General features: G+C 43.1%; 1 protein-coding gene across 11 annotated transcripts in view; it reads left to right on the top strand.

The window, feature by feature from the left end:
• Positions 1–21297, top strand: part of KIAA1671 (KIAA1671 ortholog) — a 103546-nt gene that overhangs the window by 21525 nt on the left and 60724 nt on the right. For 7 of the 11 annotated variants that reach the window (XM_061603209.1, XM_061603211.1, XM_061603217.1 and 4 more), the window contains 4 exons: positions 12542–12690; positions 13272–14964; positions 16089–16182; positions 18195–21272. In XM_061603209.1, the coding sequence (XP_061459193.1) occupies positions 13316–14964; positions 16089–16182; positions 18195–21272 (4821 nt within the window). In that variant the 5' untranslated portion in view covers positions 12542–12690; positions 13272–13315. Of the gene's footprint in view, positions 1–9590; positions 10115–12541; positions 12691–13271; positions 14965–16088; positions 16183–18194; positions 21273–21297 lie in introns of those variants that run through there. The other 4 variants (XM_061603215.1, XM_061603213.1, XM_061603214.1 and 1 more) reach the window with 3 other exon arrangements.

The raw sequence follows: 21297 nt of genomic DNA, 5'->3' as shown, positions 1-21297 counted from the left end.
TTAACTTATTTTGACAGTGATTCATCCATTGGACATGTAAACAAGGCGCAGGAGGTGAGGCTGAAGACAACAGTTGTTTTTCCCAAGAGTGTTGGAAACAATTTGAAGAGGAGATTTCTGCACTCATCCCCTTTCTGCCTCTAATAAAAACATTCTGCAACTTTGGTTTCCAAGATCTGCTTAACCAGAAACAACAGTGGGGCAAAAGGCCTGGGATACTCAACTTCTTTCAGACAACTTTCAACTCTCTCAGAAATTATTTTGTGAGACAGACTGCCTCCTGGTGTGTTGCTCCCCTGTTGATACTGACAGAAACCACCACCGTTTCCCCTCCTGTTTGCTAAAGGGAGAGGACCGGCCTTTATTTACACTGATTGTGCAGCCTTAATAGAGCAGCAATTGACATTTGGCTCGGTGTTTGTTATGGTTATACTCTTGCCTCATGGCAACATCCTGCAACTTTGTCCCTTTTTGTGTCTCTGAAATGCCATTAAGGACAGACATGTCTTGTTTTGTGTTTTCTTCTTTGGTGAGTAAATAACACGGGCCTTTGTTTTACCCTGCCACGTAGTTTCAAAATTCCTAAAGGAGTATTAAAAGATACAGTGTTAAGCCAAGAAATCCAGTTAATGGTGACTGATACCTGGAGGCAAGCTTGCCAGTTGCTGATTTCAATGTCCAGGCTGTAAATCTCCCTGATCACATGGACTCATTTCATTATAATAAAACTTGCAACCATTGCAATGCTTTTGTTAAACATTTACTGAAGGTTTTTTCTTTTCTTCTAAATCCACAAGTGATCTCTATATTCACAGCTCTTCCTTAGGACTCGAGGCTGTAGAATGGGTTTCTGCATACAAAAGATCTAGTGAAATCAATATTTTTCTGGTACCACTATTTTCCCACATGTGGCTTTTAAGCATGTGGGAATCGAGGCAACGTGCTTCTAAACGAAGCCTAGTTGTGTCAGACAAGTTTGACACAAACTGAAAGTTTCCACCCTGAGGAACATTTCAGACGGCTAAAATGCCAGCAGTTTATTAAAGAGGCCTGCAGATCACCATGGCAAGAGTAATCTGGATGCTGTCCAATTAGGTCTGACTGTGGGCATTTTTGGACGAGCTGTCATATGGTGTCTTTCTTCATCAGGCTTTTAACCAAAGCAGCTGGATCCAGCATTGGGGTTAGTTTGTAAGGAATTTGCTGCATGAAGGATAGAGCTCCCTTATTTGTCTGGCCAGACTTTTCAGTAGCCCAGTTGGAAATGACACTTAGCCCTTTAGGTTGCCTTAGGAACATACGACCATGGGAAGCTGCCTTATACGGAGTCTGACCATTAGTCCACCTAGCTCAGTACGATCTACTTTGATTGACAATGGCTCTCCAGGGCTTTGGGGAGGAGCTTTTTCTTTTAGGGAGGAGATAAATGGAACATGGACTGCCTTCAAGTCGATTCCGACTTATGGCGACCCTACGAACAGGGTTTTCGTGGTAAGCAGCTTTCAGAGGGGGTTTACCATTGCCTCCCTCTGAGGCTGAGAGGCAGTGACTGGCCCAAGGTCACCCAGTGAGCTTCGTGGCTGTGTGGGGATTCAAACCCTGGTCTCCCAGGTCGTAGTCCAACACCTTAACCACTACACCACAAGGTTGTCTAGGGAGGAGATACCAGGGGTTAAACATGGGAGCTTATGCATGCAGATCAGATGCGCTACGGCTGAGCTGTAGCCCTTTCCCTTGCTGCTTTCTTGCAATAGTGCAGATGTCTATTTATTGTATGCAGAGTAGGGCTTTTTCTGTGGGTGGCCCCCACGTGTAGACTATCGCACTGGGGAAATCTGCCAGGGAAAATCCTTGGCTTTCTTTGTTTCCACTGATTCAGGATTTATGGTTTATGTGGTTTTTGTGCAGTCAGACAAAGTTGCAAGTCATTGTCCCTTTTGGTTTTTGTTAGATCATCTAGATTTGGCTTTGTACAAGCTAAGTTAGGATGCCATCTTTGCTAACATTTATTGCTTCATATTTGTTAGCAAAATTGATGGAGGCGGGTACATTGTGAAAATGGTATATACATCTGTGTGAGGACTTGGTATGAATATAACGTATGCTTTGGTATCTGTGTGCATGTATTGAACATTGAATTGCTCACTGTGCCGAAGAGTAGAGTTACGAGTCAAGCCATCCATCTCCCAGCTGTTGGAATCTGGATTGTACACACCTTGTGGTATGGACCTGTCTCCTTTTACTGTTGCTTATTACAAGTGCAGTTTAAATTGCTGAAGTATATATAAATAATAATTTCCTGCCATTGTTTGATGGTCATGGGAATTTTTTGAGGGGGAGTTTTGCCCCTCCTCAGCCCAGTGCAATTTCTGATCTTCCCAGATTACACAGGCAGCTTTCAGGGTTAGACATTGTGGGTCATACATTCATTCTGCTAAAGCTGCTAGTGCTGATGATGCCGTGCTGGCATAAAGCTGCTAAGCCCAGTGGAATATCTGTTGTCATGAGGCTGTTTTAACCAGCTGAAGCACTTTAACCAACCTTGCAAGTGTTGACAAAGAATATTAACTCACAAATACTTTGTAGCCTATTTGTCCACATACATTTGTGTTAGCCGTTTGTGGCACATCAGGAACCTAAAATAAATGAAGCATCGCTTCCAATTTGCAAAATCTCTGCGTGGCCTCATAGTGCAGTTCTTGCACAAAGCAACCCTGAGTTTCCCAGTCATTTCTTTTTCACAGGAAATCCTGAGACAGATTTGTATTTGCATCAGCTGCTGGCTTTTGCAATTTAAGTATAAAATACAAACATACATAAACAACTAAGGAGGTAAAATTACCAAGCAAATTAAAACACCAATTATTTCATACAAATAGAAACATAATACAAATTTATTTATTTATTTGATTTATATCATCCCTTTCTCGCAGTAGGAGCCCAGGGTGACAAATATAATCATAAGAACTCTACTGAGCAGATGAAATTACCAAACTCAATTAGGATTTTAAAATTACCCAATTTGAAACTCAGGGCATTCTGGTGGCCCTTATTTTAATGGCATTTGGTACTAATTTGGTACAGTAACCAGCTTGTTCTGATCCAAAAAGAGAAAAGTCACATGATAATTAGCTGAACGCCCTGGCTGAAACAATAATAATGGAGTGATTAACTATGCAAATCTCTGCACAAAACAGCTATACATGAACCAGAGTTTTGGTGCTGCCATCTTCACACAGGAATATCCGATTTTGTAATGGAATTCTCTTAAAGCCACTGTTAAGTACTGCTGAAGGAAGCTCATTTAGTTGTGCATTTAGTTGTGCACTTGAGAAGGCTGTTCTGTATTTTGGGAATGTTAGGTCCTGTAGGTAAGATGCTGCAGTATCAACAGGGCTAGTTGGAACACAATCATACCAAGGATTCAGTTATCTTAATTGTTCAGTATCAAACAGGCCTTGCCTCAATACATCTTTTGCTTTGTTCAAACCTGATCTTAGCAACTGTTGCGGTAACAAGTCAAAAAAGTGTAATCTTAAATTAACAGCTTTCAGCCAGCTGCTTTCTTGCAAACCAAGCAAAACTAAAGGAAACCATTATGGGCTAAATTCAGTGGAAGCCAATAGTTCCATGTCCTCAGCCAGGCCTGTGTGAGAATGGAAAGGAGACCAGCTTCAGATCGCAAAGCAGCATTTGAGACACAGCCTGGTACAGAGAAAGTTTGTCTAGAGAATTTAGGCTGCACAACTTCCCAGGAGTTTAAATTAGCATCAGCCCTAATTTGAATCCCATAAAGTAATTGAGGTAAAGGTTTAGCCTTAAATGTTTCAAGCACTGCAAAAATAAAGTTATGGCCTTTTGTTAGAGAAAAATGCTTCAGAGTTTTGATAGTCTTGCATATCTTTTTCTACCACTTAATCATTTATTAGATTTTTATCCCACCCTTCCTCCCAGTAGGAGGCCAGGGTGGCAAACAACATATTCTTGTTGAGCTGACCATATCCTCAAAGATTCAAAAGCTGTGCCCAAATATTTAAATACTCTTACCTGTTCAATAAGCTGCTTATCCAAATACCATTTTGAAGATCTTTATGTTTTGCTACACAGTGTAGTTTGCAGCTGTGGGGTAAACTGAAGTGTCATGTTTAATGCATGAAGACTGAAAGTTGCAGTGCTTGTGTAGCAACAGCTAGATCTCTATGAAGCCCTGCAGTCTGGGATGCAGATCCTAGAATTTCAGGTATGGTGTGCAAGTATGGCTTCTCCCCGTTGCTGGAACAAACCAAAAGGGATGGTCTGGTCCTGCTCACAAGTTTCCCTGTGGTGACTGGCTGGCAATACTCAGAAGACAAAGCACTGGGCTGGATGGTGACCTGGCCGTAGGTTTCTGCAGAAACAGTTTTTGAATATCCTTGTGGGCGAAACTGGTAGGGCTAAATTCTTGTTAGCCACAGTCTTTTGCTAAATGAGTATTCTCTCTATGGTTTGTTTACTATTTCTGTTTGTTTAGGTGCTTCACATTTTGAGTTGTTTCAGGTTTTGCGATGAGTAGGGAGAAGTAATGTGGGTTAAGAGTGTAGTGGTTTTTTTCTGCATTTTTTGGGTGTGTGCGTGCTGAACTGTAGATTACCAAAATGGGAAAGATCAGTTGTGAATTGCCAAAATCTGCTTAGCTCATCTGTTGACACTCCTTGGTGGATATCTGATCTATATCCAGGTTTTAAAACCAGTGCAAATCATTTGCGATGTATGCCAGACAGTTCTGGGCAGTGGTGGATATTGGCCTTGACTGGCTTGAGAAGCCCGTGTCTCCTCTTTGGCTTTTTAAAAATGTGACATTTTCTCTTCCCCCCTCCCCCCTTTCAGTTCTTTATTTACTGTTTCCCCCCCTGGCCTTTTCTTTCTTCGTACTTTTCTTTATCTAGTCTAAAATGTGCCAAATACAAAGCTAGGGAGTAGCACCTCTGCAAATATTTCATAAAACTTTGGAATTCTGATGGTAAGGAAGTAAGAGTAAACTATAGGCGGATGCTTTGGAAGTTGATGGCTTTCAGAGGATGAAAATGGTCTGCTTTATGTAATGCAGTTGTGACTCTGCACCCAAATAATTTTAAGCAGCACAGAAAGTTGACTGACGCAAAAAAGACATTAACTAACAGGAATGTGGAGCTGCAGGCACATCAGTTAGGCCTCTTCAATGGAGAGGGTTAAATAAGGAGTGTAGAGTTGTTCAGGGAATGCAAGTACAGTAACCGCTGCAGATGTCACTTTGAATTCTTTCCAGAGTATCTCCATGCAATTCAGGCGTGAGTTCAGATTATAGGGGAGAAAGCGGAGGAATCGTCAGACGGAGTCTGTGTATAACAGAGGAAAAAGGCAGATGGAAGAACACTTTTTTTGCGAAAGGGGAAGTGCGTAGGCAAGAATGCTCTGTGTTCAGAAAGGAACACTCTGCAAATAATGTAGATACTGGCAGCAGACATAGGAACACAGGAGGCCGGCTTGTACTGAGTCAGACCATTGGTCTATCTAGCTCATATTGGCTACACTGACTGGTGTTGAGTCTCTCCCAGCCTTGTCTGGAGATGCTGTCGGAGACTGAACCTGGGACCTTCTGCATGCAAGGCAGATGCTCTACCCACTGAGCTACATGGCCAAGCAGGAGACTCTGAAGGAGACCAGGAAGCTAAAATGAAGTACATTTCCTTCTCAGATAGGAGACGGCCTGCAGAGGAGTTCTAGTTTAGTAGATATGTGAACTTGTTTCATCCTAGATAGGAAAGCTGATAGCACGCAAGCCCAACTCTGAGGCAAACCAGGTAGTGGGAAAGCCACTTGGAATCTAGGGAGCTTTACCCAGTCATATACTTTGGCACTCCTTGCCTTGAGCCCTTGACGGATATAGATGATCATTTGGCTAACTTTAACAGGGAGATCTGTGGAAGAATGTGTAGGCTCTAGGGATTACTTGGTGCTTGTGGGGCCTGGCTGAAAATGTGGCAGGTGTGTCTTTGGGTTTGGATGCCATTCAAGCACTCTGAGCACAGCAGGTCCCAAGATCTTTGGTATGGCTTATTTGCAGACTTATTTGCGGACTCTGCGCATAATTGATCCAGAACCCTGACAGCATGCCGCATCAATTAATATTATCCATCAGACCTGAAAGAGAATGCTTAGGATCCGACAAAAATATATATATCCCTTTTTAAGTGAGGGGAAGGCCCAGCTTCTTGAATCCAGACTAGTGAGGCTTGTCAGACAGGTTTGCAGAAAATAAGTGGAAACATTTTCATTCTTCCCCTGCTTTACTTGAGAAGAAAAGTGTTGTGTATTGTGAAAGAAACAGCAGGAAACTGCAGGTTGTCAAGCTTTATAATGGAAGGATGATGGGAAACAAGGAAGAGTAAGCAGGAATAATGAGTTGAGGTTAATCCTTTCAGAATACGGCAGCCTACACAGTGCACTGGTGGAGTCATCTTTCACGTTACTGGGCTGTTAGTTGTGTTTCCCCAGCTTGATGACTATGTTGGCAGCTAAAAGGTAATTATTTTCCTTTGGATTAATTCAGGTGCTCACAAAGTCCTCAAATTGGGGGGGGGGGAATTCTGTGTTTGAAGGAGGTCTTTTTTTTTTAACACAACTAGGTAATTTGTGTTTTGGCCATGCAGCTATTCTGAAGGATGGCAGGATGGCTGACTAATGCTGAAACAGAGGCCTATCCCATGTCCTTCCTCTAGGAATGTAATTGCTTGGAAGTCGTCTGGAAAAAGTCTTTGAACATATCCTTCCACCTAACTAATAATCTGCCTCTTGGATACCATGTTGCTAAATGACAGCTGCTCTTTAGTGGTCATACTTCTTTGGTTGCCCACTTAAATATATTTATGTGGCAGGGTTTCCTGTTACTGGTAGGATGAGCTGAACTTTGCATTTCATGACTTTGTAATGTTTAACCTGAGGAGTCTTTTAACCTCAGTCCTATATATGTGCTTCTTTTAGCTGGTGTTTAGGTACAAGTTGGCTCTTTGTCCTGGAATGAGGCGGGTTACTCTGTGCAGGTTATTCAGGTGTTTTTAATTTTACAGTTAGTTGAACTGAGTTGCATAAAGCATTCTTCCAAGTGGCTATGGCTTCAGGAGCTAGCGTTTAAAGGTGCCATGGAGACATGTGGCTCCATGGCTAATGACATCCATTTGACAAGCAGTTAGAGAAATGGCTGGCTCTCCTGCATGAGAAGGCAGTAATCTTGTTCTCTGGTAAAGATGGTGGTGAGGGAGAAGGCTCACAGGTTGTTTTTATACATCAGTTGGATTTACCCCGAGAACCAATGTGGCGTAGTGGTTAGAATGTTGGACTAGGACCTGGGAGACCAGGGTTCAAATCCCCACACAGCCACGAAGCTCACTGGGTGACCTTGGGCCAGTCACTGCCTCTCAGCCTCAGAGGAAGGCAATGGTGAACCACCTCTGAATGCTGCTTACCATGAAAACCCTACTATATGAAAACCCTACTATAGTATTTCAGCTGGAAATCAAATGCCCCCTGACTTAGTTCCCTGAATCACATGCATCTACTATATATTTTGGAACGTTGTTTGTCTGTTCACTGTGCATTTGGACACAACATAAAATATTGTAACCAAATTTTGCATAATGGTTCCTAAGATCAAGGTAGCAGGCTTTCATCTATGTTTGGATACAACTGGATGCCATTTTGAATCAAGATCGCAGATTGAACCTTTTGAACCTGCAGTGATTGTTGTTGTTGTTTCTTAGAATGGACAATGTTGGGTATGAGGCAGCTAATTACCAATCATCATCACCCACCGGTGCTGCTGTTTCACTACTGGTGGTGTTTGGGTCCTTAAGCCATGGATTGAGAGAGAGAGAGATGAACATGTATTCTCTGCCACAATGGCTGCTCTTATTGTTGAAAAATCATTAACTAGGCAGATAATGCCGGCTGTGGAGGGCATTCAATGCTAGGTTGGCCAGCAGTAGGTTTCTAATTAAGATAGCCATCCATCACACACCCCAATGTACACTTCTGACCTGTCTCTTTTGACTGTGATGCATGTGAGCATGGGCGGCGCGAGGCTAAGATGGCGGCTCCAGCAGCGGCCCCGAGCCTGAGGGGAACGGACTCCGCCGGCGGCAGGCCTTCGCCTTCTTCCTCCTCCTCCGGGCTCTCTATGGAGCAGATCCGCGCCCTGACTGAGCTGCCGGACCTGGAGGCCGTCTACAGCCGCCTGTGCGGGGAGGAGGTGCGGCGCGAGGAGCCGCAGCCCTGGGCGAGGGAGAGAGGGAGGCGGCGGCGGCAGCAGCAGCAGCGTCCCCCCTTCGCCTCCCGTCACCCCACCCCACCCCACCCCACTCGCCCCTTGGGTGGCAGCTGGAAAGCGGCCGGGGAAGGGTGCCTGGCAGCGTTCTGGCTCCCGTCGGAGGCCGAGGCGAGCCAAGGTGCCGGCCTCCGCTGCCGCTTGGGCGGATGGCGACGGGGCGGGGGGAGCTCCTGGCAGGCTGCCCAGAAGCAGGGGAAGGCTGCCCGCTGCGATGAGGCCTTGATGGCTGGTGCCGGCTGTTCAGCAAACCACCCGCCCCGTAGTGCCAGCACCGTCGCAGAACCCGAGTTGTGCCCTTTGCATCCACAAGAGATGTTTTGGGATGACCCTTGTGGCTACATGGATAAGAGCATCTTGCGCTGGCAGAAGGCATGTACAAAGCAGGTTCAGGGCAGAGCAGCAGCCCTCATGGAGAACACATTCAAGAATTTTTTACCTGTACTGTATAGCCATACCAGAATAGTTGTTAAAAACCCCAGACTATGTCTGAAGGCACATGAGACCAGCTCCCTGCTGAAGCTAAGCAGGGTCAGGTCTGGTCAGTGCATGGATGGGAGACCGCCTGGGAACCATATGTAAGCCACCTTGGGTTTCTATCATGAAAAGAAAGGTGGGGTATAAATGTAATAAATAAATAAATAAATAAATATGTTTTTAAGCCATTGATTTCACTGGGCAAGTGTTTACCACAGGGCATTTGTGAATAGGCTGTCTTGTGAATAGATTAGTGCTTCAGAATGTGAGGCTCTCTTTTTACAAGGCTATAAATCTAAAGAACAGGGTTGTAAAATTAAGAATAATCAGAGCAGTGAATCAACAGTATGTGGCTGTTGCCTGAGAACCACTCCTGCAATAGTGATCCTTGGTGGGGCATTCTGCATGGCTACTTGCTAATCCCTTGGGCCTGTCTGCTTCACCAAGGGCAAAGGGCACAGTTCATAGGGAGTGCCAGACCTGCTTGAGACCCGGCTTCACTCTGCTTGGCCTTGCGTGTAAGATGCTCCCAGTAGCACATGTGCCCTAACTGATTAAGGAACAAATGTCTTAAGCAGTGTATTGTGTGCAGAGGGACAAGCACAAGACTGTCCCATCCAGAGCCGAAAGAATGAGGCTGGAGTGTGTGTGCAAGTAAATCTCGTTTTATTAGAGTAATGGATACATCAAAGGCATTGCGCTTCATAGGAAACCCTACGCTAACTCACTAGATTCCCTAACTATATTCTAGACATGCTCTGCAGCGTGTGAAGGAAGTTGACTCAACGACCCCCCCCCCTGGGAGCTGCAGGCTTATATAGGAAATGTTTTCGAACATAATCTGTGACTCCTTCGTAATTCCTGTCTCTGCCCTGTACGTTTCTCGTGGCAACGGGAACGAGGAGACAGGGGGCGCGCATCCAACGGCTCATCTGAAGACACCTGCTCCCAAGCAACGGGCTCGAGGTCAGGGGGCGGTGCCACACTGGAATCCTCCTGGGAACTGCTTGGCAAGGGAGGAGCTGGCACTGTCTCTGAAGCTTCCCCCCACAAGTCCTCTGCATCAACTGGGGGCGGTGCGCTCAGCTCCTCGGAAAGGGCGTTACTCGTGGGAACTGGCTGGAGAGCAGGCTGCCCCCCTCCTGCACGATCCTGCTCAGACACAACAATCCCCAACTCTGCTTCTTCTGGCTGCGGAGGTGCCTGAAACTCATGCCTCCCCCCTTCCTGTCCCTTCTGAGTTGGCTGCAGCGCAACAAAGACAAAACTGCAAGCACTTTTTAAACGCCAAAGAACATTGTGAGTTTGAAAAGGTGTCCTCTTTCTTCATGGTCTCTGTTTGGTCAAGCTTATGGTATCTGTGGCTGCACAGACCAACTTTGGAAATGACTAGATTAATTTTTTATTTCAACACTTGCCAATTAGGATTTGAAGTAAACAATTGAGCAAATGGCAATAATTTATTCTGAATTTTATAAGGAACAAGAAAGAAATCAAGATTGAAAACCACAATCCTTTATGATAACAAAAAGGGGGGGTTCTAATCCGAACCCTTACTTTGTTATATGATGAAAATTGTATAAACTGGTTGACAGACTAGATAGTAAATAGATATTCTAGTTTATCATTGTTTGAATGTAATATACTAAACTGTCATCTACAGGGTATATTGTGGGGATACCATAAGTCTAGACCACAACTAGTTAAATATTTTTAAAGATCATTCATATGTTAAAACATTTGGGACTGGTACATGGGTTTATTGAGTAATTACTTCCCCACTAGTCAGTACTGGATGGAATAAAATTTCAGGCTTTTAAAGCGAACTGAACTTTTTAGGATTAAAGATGTATTTCAACCAGGGAAGATTATCTCTTATGCAAGAATTAAGAGAAAAATGAAGTTCTCCTTGGTTTGAATATTTAACATTTGACCATCAGATGCCAAATGTAAATTGTAGGTTTACAATGTTCTAAGAATGTTTGAAGTCTATCATAAATCAGCATTGCAAATTTAGCATATTATGACCGGATTCTGGCAATCAAATAGTGTGTTTAAATACAGTCTCTCATTTATGTTCAGTTCTTCTGCATTGTTGAAATTGTGTTAACCTTTGATTTTGATTATTAATTTTTAAAGAAAAACTTACTATTGAGAATTGCAAGAAAAAAATAAAAAGGAAAAAACAGTATTTCTATGCTGAAGAACATTACTACTGCATATGAAAGTAGCTTCCTGATTTTTTTGGCATCTCCAACTCATTTTTGAATAATTCTTATTTATTGCATTGATTGCAGCAGGAGTTATGCCCAAGTGGAACTTGACTTTAAAGCAATTTTCTCGTATGCCTTGATTTAATGAAAATTTAGCTTTTCTACAGATTTTCCCATATTCCATAGGAATCTTATTTCTGATACCTTGCACCTCATTTAATAATATAGGGTTGTGGCCAACGCTAGCCCTTCTCAGGGTAGACCCAGTCAAATTAATGGACATGGCTAATTTAGGTCCATTAATTTGACTGAGTCTGCTCTGAGTAGGACTAGCATTCGATGCAACCTGTAGTCCTTAACCTGTTCTGATTCACAATCATGCTTCAGTAACAGATGATAAATTTCTGTTAAGATAGTCACCTCAACTTCTGTTAAATCTGTTGACCTCTGATTGTCCTCTTAATTTATCATTACTGCATATACTGGAATGATTCTGTCTGGAAAAAATACTGTATAAAATTCACTGGTCAAATCATCTGGAACAGGTGCTCTTTTATTCTTTACATTTTTAATTATGTATTTTTCCTCATTTATGGAAGTTTCTACATTTTTAAAGTCTTCAGTTAAGACTTTAGGCAAGGTTCTAGCTGAGGAGATCTTTCCTATTTTTTTCTGCAGACAGGTTTTGTGAAGTGTATAACTCTTGTTAAAACTGTTGGAATAGTTCAGCAATTTTGTTGTGAAGATTTATCTGTCCTATTTTTATACTTAATTGATGGAATCAATGTTTGGGCTTGTTTTTCCTTTGGGTAATTTGACAGTAGCTTGGACGGTTTATTGTATTCAAACCATATTTGCTTTTTATAGCATTCTGATTTCTCTGCTGTTTGATAAAGTGTCTTGGAGTGTTCAGTTGTCCATGTTTTCTGGTTTTTGTGTTTTTCTATGCTCATATTCCTTTTCCCCAATCCTTTTAATAAGTCTTTTTCCTTTTGAGTAAATCTTTTATATAGCTCTGAAGAGTTTTTGCATTAGGATGAACGCTTCGGCTGCATCCCAAATAGTCGACCAGGTCACTTCAGGTGATACATTTTGCTGAGAAAATAGGTCTAAATGATGCTTGATTCCCTTGTTTGATTTCTTCTTTCATTAATATATTGTTGTTAAGTCTCCATGGTTTACATTTACGATTATTTAATATTCTCATAGTTGTTGGTGCATGGTCTGCAAAGACTTTTGGCTGTATTTGAACCGAATCAGTTTGAGTTGTTAGCTTGGGACATATGAAATATGATCTATTCTTGGGTAGGTTTAATGGACGTATGAGTGGAAAGTGTAATATTTTGGCTTATAGCACCTCCAGATATCCATTAGATAGCTTTGTTGAGAGCTTTGTTTCAGAAAGCTTTTGGATAACATTCCTTGCAGAGCCTTAGAGTGTGTTTGTTCTAATTTTGCTGAAACTACTGAATGTTACCTTTTAAAGAATTATTATTATTATTATTATTTACAGGCGCAGCACTCCAATGAATTATAGCAACATTCTTTGTTCTTCAGACATTCTTTGTGTGATGCATGGAAAGGACACTCTACAGAATGACTCCAAATTCCGCTTCCCTCTTTTTCCAGTGGCACTGCTATAAAAGGGCCAGGGAGACCAAGGTAGGTATGGTTTGTGCAAAGGATGGGTTTTGGAAAAGGTATTGTAGGCTTGATGTTAAAGAGTTGGGACATAAATCCAGTTGCTACAACAAATTCATTAGAAGAATATGTTCCCCTCTGAACCTGCATGGTCCTGAATTGAGAGAGCCATTTTTTTTGCTGTGGTATAATGAAAACCCAGTGCACTGAGAATCAAGTGGAAATAGGTAGCAAAATGGGACTGGGTTGGGACAACTTGTGCAACTAAAGAAGTGCTTTTGCAAAAGAGAGTACCGATTGTCTGAATCTGCCCCGAGAAACTTGCATTTTTCACATGGAAATCATTTATGTGGGCAATAGCTGCCCACAAAAATATTTCTCAATAAAGATTAATCCATGTAAGTAACACCTGGTATTAAACCCATTCTTGGAATCCTGTCACCACCAACCCATTCTGTGTCCATGCCGTCCACGTTCTCTTGTTCATCTCCATTTGTTGAATTGATTTGCCGTCTATTCCATTCTTGATGCTTCTGATAGGTCATAATATGTCCAGCTGGTTATTCTGCTCATGAATTAACTCCTAATGTTGTTTTTTATAGCACGTTCTTCCTCACGGGTTCTTTGTCATCCCCCTGGATGTTTAATGAGCATGATGGCAACAAAAGTTGAAGTCAGCTCTGCCCTAATGTCCTTGAGCAACCTAAGTGAGCTCACAAACGAAGCAACACTGCAACACGCCTTTGTTGGCTGTCTTCCTGATACAAGCAACAAGCCCAATGAACATCCACGTTCTGTGTCCCCACAGATTCTGGAAGAAAGAAGCAAATCTAGCAACCCTGTGAGGCCAGCAACTGTGACTCCAGCTGCTGCAAGGCCTCGCTTAGCTCCAAAACCATTTTCAAGGGAGCGGTCTTGGGACACTTTTGCAGTGGTGAAGCCTCCTATCCCAGCAGTCAAACCTGGTAACATCCCTCCCAAACCCTCTGCATTGGCCCCAAACTTTGAAGATATGACAAATGCTAAGTGTTTAAGTGGAAGCATTCCACCTCTGGTAGATCAAAAATTGATTGAGAGCAAAAACACTAGTGAGTTAGTGACAAATGTGCCTGTTTATTCCAGTGTGCAGGCTAATACAGTTATCCTTTTTGAAACGAGAAGTGCTGAGAGAAGCAGGATGAAGTTAACTCCTGAGAAAAACTATAGCCCTTTAAAGGCCCAAGAGAGGCAGCTCCCTTCTTCAAAACCTGAAGGGACTGTCATTCATAGGCAGTTGTCTTTTTCCTCAGAGCCCAAGCCAGTCTCGTGGACCCCTCACAGGTCTCTGGAAAGAAAAGAGAGCATTTCAGGTGCTGCTGAGGAAAGGGCTGTTGAGAAGCACCAGAGCAGCAGTCTAGCTGGCGAGGTTCAGCTGAGGCCAAAACAGAGACCAGTGTCTGCCATCTTCCTGGAATTGTTAAAAGATTATAAGCAGCATGGGTCTGATGTTTCTGATGAAAAACCTATTCCTGATAAATCATGGGTTAGAAAACCTCGGCCACTGTCCATGGATCTCACAGCAAAATTTGAAAATCGAGACTTTTCTGTTCAAAGGAAATCTTGCCCATCTGAAAGCGAGGACAGGAACCTCATTGCTCGCTTTGGCAATATGGGCAGACCATCTGAAACGGGGACCAAGAGTGAAGCCGCAGGTTTGAACAGAGTGGATTCTTCAAAGTCACCTTTGAAAAGTGCCGCTCAGGTTGCCGACTCGCTGAGTGTTAAAAGCAAAAGTACTGTGCAAATCCAGAATCCCTCTCCAAATGTCGTTGAGTCTCTATGCCGGAACACTCCAAAAGGCTTGAGTCAAGGCTCTGCAAAGGACCGAAAATACCTATGGGAGTTGAGATTTAAAAGCCAAGATGAACAAAAGGAGAGAGAAATGGATATTGCAGCAATTCCTGATAAAAGCACAAAACTATGCAGTAGCAAAGGCCAATCTGTTAAGGATAGGATGGTACTAAATCATAAGGGAACTTGTGCATTTAGTGAAAACTCTGCAAATGCCTCAGACATCAAAAACAAGAGCTTGAGGGAAGGCAGTATTAAAAAAGCTGTGAATTTCCCAGATGCTTTAGCAAATGGCACAACGCTGGTGAGGGCTGAATCTCTCCCAGAAAGTCCTGGGAAAGAAAACAAAATTCTGAACATCCAGCAGAGACTCAAAGAACTGACTACTGAAAATGCAGATGCCAGGCCAGGAAACCTGCGCCAGTCATTCCGGTCACGGCCTCTTTCTGCAGATTTGACCAGACTGTAAGTTATGAAAGAGTTTGATGTCATCTCCACAAGTTCAAATTAATATTTATTTTTAGTCTGTTGTCTCTTTTTAAACTGCTCTTGGAATGGTTTTTAAATTAACAACTGTTTTTATAATGCAAAATTCATGATGCAAGAAAGATCACTTTGACAATTCTGAACTAACAAAGGTATCTGCTTGAGCCCAATCAATTTTGCCACTTGGTACAAGAAGGATCTGAGCACAGAGACGCTCAAGACGAAACATATGGGTGGTACATCCGGTGTGTTTACTGGACTCGAGCAGGGTCTGGTGGAAGTGGGTCCAGGCAGAAGGCTGCGTGGCAGGAGGTTCTGGGCCAGTCCTGTCATGAGTCACTTGAGGAAAGGGCCATAGCTCAGTGAAAGAGCATTTGCTTTGCATGCAGAAGGTCCCAGCTTCAGTCCCCACTGGCATCTCCAGTTAGGGCTGAGAGAGTTCCTTGCCTGAAACCCCAGAGAGCCTCTGCCAGTCAGGGTACACAGCACTGAGCTAGATGGACCAAGGGTCTGATTCAGTATTCCTGTGTTCTTCGTATGAGCTTCATGGCTCAGGTGTTGGATGGGGAGAGGTAGTGGACTGCCTGTCCCATCTCCTGATACAGGGCTGACTGCCTGCTGCAGTTCGCCAGCTGGCTGATGCTACCAGCGCTCCCTCCTGCTTGCCTGCCCACTTGCACTGCCATCGCATGGCTGCCCCCGACACTGCGGATCAGGTTCCCCAGAGAAGGGAGAAAAGAAGCGGCCACTGAGACAGTCTCAGGTGGCACAATGTCTTGCGCTAACTCTGTTTAGATCCAGAGTGGGCCCTGATTACATCCATTGCAGAGGTCAGACAGGGTTAGACCAATTAGCACCTCGTCATGGCAGAACAGTAAGACTGGAATCAGAGTTTTTCGTGTGTGCCTGTATAGAAGTATTACTATTAAATTTAATTTTTCCAGTGACCTTTATGAAAAGCTTCTTTTGAATTTCTGGAAGTATGTTAGAAAATAAGTGCTGATTACCTGTACGTCTGATGTACCGGTTGGAGCAAATGGCTGAAAATTTTGTTACTTTCACCACATTTTTCCTTTTTAACTATGTGGAATCTTTCCAAACAGGTTTTCCAACCCCAAGACTGCTGGGGAAACGAAGCCTGAGAGACAGTCTGAATTGAACATGAAGTCTGTTAGTGAAACGCGAGGTGTGCAAGAGGTGAGAGAGCTTCGTAAGAGTTTGGTTCTCCAAAACAGAAGTCTATTTAGGCATTACGTAGGGCCCTGCTTGGCCATATGGTATGGCCAGTCAAGAAATGGACCTTGTGGTTTTTAAGAATGGCCTAATCCTAATTAGTTTAGCTTGCTAATTCCTTTGCTGAATTAGGCAACACAGAGAAATCATATTTCTTAGGGATGTTTGGCTTATGTGCATATGGCTGTTTTATGCATAAGAGAGTAAAACGCCTTTTAAGTAGTCTTGTACCAGTGTGTTCTCTGTCTCTCTTCTTTCTCCAGTGAATTATGCTAGTTTGTTTTAATTGTCATGCCATTAATTAACTCTCTCTAAACATAGCACAGCGAGAGTAGGGAGCTTTGTGTAATCTCCCAGCCCATTTAATTTGCCATAATGATACATATTTCAAAATGTTTTTCTGTACAGTACATGGTGCTGTGTTGGCAACAAGGAGCATGGAAAGGTATATTTTTATGTATAAATAAAGGTGTTCTTGATAATTTTGCTTTTAAATAGCAGTTAGCTAACGTTTGCCATATCTTAGTATATTTCTATCAGATTCCAGACAGGTTCGTGTTGTACTCAGTTATGAAATTTTGTTCAGTTTTACTATGAAGAAAAATAACAGTTTAATAGAGTTGTTTAATATTTTCTTAAAGCAAATATTGGATAAAAAGGAAGGGGCTTTTTAAAACAAGAAGTTAACAATCATTTATTTATTTATTAGATTTATATCTCGCCCTTCCTTCCAATAGGAGCCCAGGATGGCACAGGCACTACAAAAACTCTAAAACATCATAAAAACAGACTTTAAAATACATTAAAACAAAATAACCTTAAAAAACATATTAAAACAAAAAATCCTTAAAAACATCTTTTTTAAAAAAAACCTTTAAAAACATCTTTGAAAAAAACTTTAAAAACATTACATATTAAAAAGCAATTCCACGTGGACACAGACTGGGATAAGGTCTCTACTTAAAACACTTGGAAGAGGAAGGTCTTCAGTAGTCACGGGAGGAAGAAGAAATGCAATGTGGTGTTTATAATGCTTGAGAAGAGATTATGTCCTTGTAATGATAACTGAGATCAGCTTTCCACATTTTTACCTTTAGCAAGTGCTCCTGAAGTTTCTTCACTTCTGAGTCCATGGCTCCTTCCCCAAGGGAGGGGCCTTTATTCCCCTTCCAATGCTACTTTGGGCCTGTCGTTATTGGAGGGAAGAAGTTAGGATCATTGAGTATAGACAGAGCTCTTAAAAGGTGGGATGGGTTAGGCATGGGCGTGGTTTGGAGGTAGAAGACATGAGCACACAGCCACTCAGCCAGCAGCACCAGACAAGCAGACATTGACAGGATAGGCAGTAGCAATCAGTACTCTAGTTTCAGAGTGCACCCTACTCTCCAGTTGTGGCAGGCAGTGTAGAAGCTCACATGGTGCTGTGTTGGCAACAAGGAGCATGGGAAGATGCTTACTGTGGAAATTTATTTTATATATTTATTTATTACATTTGTATACCGCCCCATAGTCGAAGCTCTCTGGGCGGTTTACAACTATTAAAACATAAAAACAAATATACAAATTTAAGAACACATTTAAAAGCCAAAGTCAGCCATGCTGCTTGCATTGGCCCTACTGGGCTCAGCAGGAATTTGCCCTAGGTTGAATCTTCCAGGATGAAACTATGCATCTTCCAAATCAGAGTGATATAGTAGTTATATTCGAGGGATATAGTTCCATTTCACTGCATGTTAACTTCTGCTATAACTTTTCAGTCCAAAAGCTATTTGTTGGGATGTTGTTCTTGTTTTTTTTAATGCCGTGAGCCCCTTTAAACCCAAAGCCTCTGAGTTGGAGTGCTAAATCAAGGGATATTACAAGATCACTCTCATGATTTTTTAAATATTGCTAGAAAAATGCTATATATGTGGTAGATGTCATTTAGAAGTGCTCTAAAACACTTTTTAATTGTTCGTTGTTCTTGTTTGTTTCAGGATGAGACACATCCCCTGCATGCAACAGATTCTAGAGAAGCCTGTGTGGCTGCAACTCCCTGGAAGCTACAGCAGCCCATAAGAATGCCACTTATGGATGGGCATCCTGAGAGGGATGGCAGTTTTGCCAAAGAGAGGCAAAATATCACTCTACAGGGTGAAAGTCCTGCTTTGGTTGCAGAGCATGACATGAAAACATATTCCAAGTCTTCTGTAGAAAATGCGCTTGTTAAAACTGTCAGAGCAACAATGTTTGAGCACAATGTGGAAAGACACCATATAGCTGCTGATCACTTTGAAGCTGAGTCCACCTTACAGCCTACGAATGAGCTTGCTGAGGGGCTGTTGGGACATTGCAGGGAATCATGGATGGAGAAAGGTTGGGAAACTAAAATCTCGAAGAGAGGGCCCACCAGGCAGCCTGATGTATCAGTGGATACAGAAAGACACAGAAATGCAAAAGTTCTAAACAAAGTCAAAGTTCCTCAGACACTGGAAATACCAACTAAAAAGGAGAAATGTGAAAAACCCACTGAGGACTCATTAATGTACCAAAGGATAGAGCCAAGATATGAAATTCTCCAGACAGTTGGCGAAAGGGTGCAAAGTGAGGCTATTGCAGCTGTGCCTGAAGATAAGGCTGTAACCCTACGAAGCAGGAATTTTTTGAAAGAAAGGAGAAAAACTGTTGGGAGTGCTGTGGGTGCTTCTTGGCCATGTGACCTTGACATTCAGGGTGATGGCTGGAAAGATGACTGCTTTGTTTCCAAAATGAAAGATACAGGAGAAATTGCCACACAGACAACTACTTTGAAAGAAGTCAATGTCTCCTATGGTCAGCATGTTTTCCATGAGCAAGCAACTGAGTTAGATAAAAATCTGATTGGACAGCAGCATGCAGCTGCAAAAGGTTCATATTTCACAAATGAAAACAAGGATTCAGGGAGAACAGATGATGAAGCCTCTGAACTATCTTCAGGAATAGAAAAAAGAAAAAGTGAAGTTGTCCTTGCTGGTAACATAGAAGGTTCCAAAATGCTGAAATGCTTCCCTGAGAGTTTTGAAGCAGGACCAGTCAGGACAGATGACCTTGAAGCCAGTGCAAATGTTGGTCAGAACATTACTTCACCCATTACCAGTGAGCACGAGAGCCAGTCTTTGCTTTGTGGGACTACCCCTTACCTGTGGCAAAAGCTCAGCAGCAAGGTTCCCCTCCAGAGTGCAGACCCTATGAGAACTTATGTGGAGGAAGACTCTAAAGCATTACGGTTAAGGACATGCCCGACTGCACACGGCACCCAAGAAGAAGGGCGTGTTTTGGGCCACAGAGCTGAAGGACACCGATTTCAACAGGTCAGTGCAGAAGAGGCAGTCAGGAGAAGGGGCCGTAATGTTTCTACTCCAAAAGCTTCAGAAAGATGGCGAAGGAAAACCTTGCCTCATGATGCTGCCAGGTTTGAGGAAGTTGGGGTGCTGGGCCAAGAGAGTGCAAAAGCACTGGACAGAAGGGACTCCTTGCAACTTTATGATCAATCGATTGCGAAGAGAAGCCCAAAACACAGAGATAGAGTAGAGTCATGGGAAGGGAGCGTTATCTCTCCCAGCAGTCCAGATATTGATCTTAAGAACCACCTCTCTCCCTCTGAGCCAAAGGCAACCTATTTTGCTGTTACTTACCAGATTCCTGGTGAAAATGAAAATATCCCTGGAAAAGTATTTGATCCTCTCAAAAGCAAACACATTTCTTCACTCGCTGAAGATGCTTCGGTTACTTCCAATGCTAGCAATTCCAGAAGATCCTATCCCTCATGTCAGCAATATAGTAAAAGTTTTTCAGATGCACAAGACTCTCTGGATAGGCATCTTAACAAGAATCGGGCTGAAAGAGGGGGAGAAGGTGACTCCTCAGATTTGCCAAAGAAAGGGACGTTTAAACATCCACTAACTGAGGTAAGAGATGAGAAATGGATGTCTCTTGAGAAGCGACTAGAAGATGCTAAAGCGAGAGTTACAGAAGTTGAGCCTCCCCATCTCTCAGAGCCAAAGTCTCCTTCCTACTTTAGGCTTCTTCAGCAGGGCAGTGAGCATCTAGGGCAAAAGAAGTGTAGCGACCATAGCCGTGGCACGGCCAAAGAGAAGTCTTCTGAGAATTACAGATCAAGAGTTCTTGACATTGATGCACTGATGGCAGAATATACAGAAGATTCTAAGAAGGCCTCTGTGGTTCAAGGCAAGAGAGAAGGTAGTCTTCATGGAGACAGCAGCTTGCTTTCTTGGGAGAAATTGGCACAAAAAAGAAATTCTGCAGATAAAATGCCTTGTGGTTATAAGCGGAGAGATCCACAAGGACAGGATCATCCCTGCACTGGGCAGGTTATCTATGCAACAGAATTCCAAGCAAGCACGAGAGAGATCTTGGAGAGCTGCAGCCAGGAGCTGAATCCTTTAAAAGCCAGAGATGTGAAGTTCAGCCCCCCTCACTGGGGAAGGCCAGCTGCAGAAAAACCAAAGAATTCACCTGTCGATCCAGTCAGCACTCAGAAAAAAACATTCATTATTGATGAAGGGCCAGGAGAGAGCCTCCCGTTAAGGCGCCAAAGTGCAAAACCCGCTAGTTACAATGCACAGGTGTGCACTCTTGTTCGAATGGACTTGGAATCAGAGGCTAGCTCTGTTCTTCATCCTTCCCAGGTGTTCACAGGTGGAGTCTCAGGGAAGGGTGTGAGCCTGAAGCAGCAGACAGCTGTGTGTGCAGATGATGACTGGCGCACAACTTTCAACGTGAGTGGGGTAAATAAGAAGCAAATTGGTGTAAGTGGGAGTTCTCTTGACAAGAGCAGAGCTGAAGGTAGCAGCAGCACATCTGGTTTGGCCAGCGCCATGTCAGACTTCAGACGTTCATACTCTGAAAAGGGCCGCCAGTCCAGAGCGAGGGGGACCTTGCCTTTTGGGAAAGGAGCAAGAGAAAGACAAGACCAGAGGAGAGCCTGTGAAGGCTTCCTGTCTGGAAGTACAAACAGATGGCTGGACAGACGAAGCACATCTCAGCAAGACTCCTTCCTCCATGAAAGGACAGAGGTACTTTACAAAACTGGTCTTTGAG

This window comes from Rhineura floridana, chromosome 19 (genome assembly GCF_030035675.1).
Source record: "Rhineura floridana isolate rRhiFlo1 chromosome 19, rRhiFlo1.hap2, whole genome shotgun sequence".
NCBI classification, from domain to species: Eukaryota; Metazoa; Chordata; class Lepidosauria; order Squamata; family Rhineuridae; genus Rhineura; species Rhineura floridana.
Note: the sequence above shows the minus strand (reverse complement) of the source record. Positions and strands in the feature narration are given on the sequence as shown.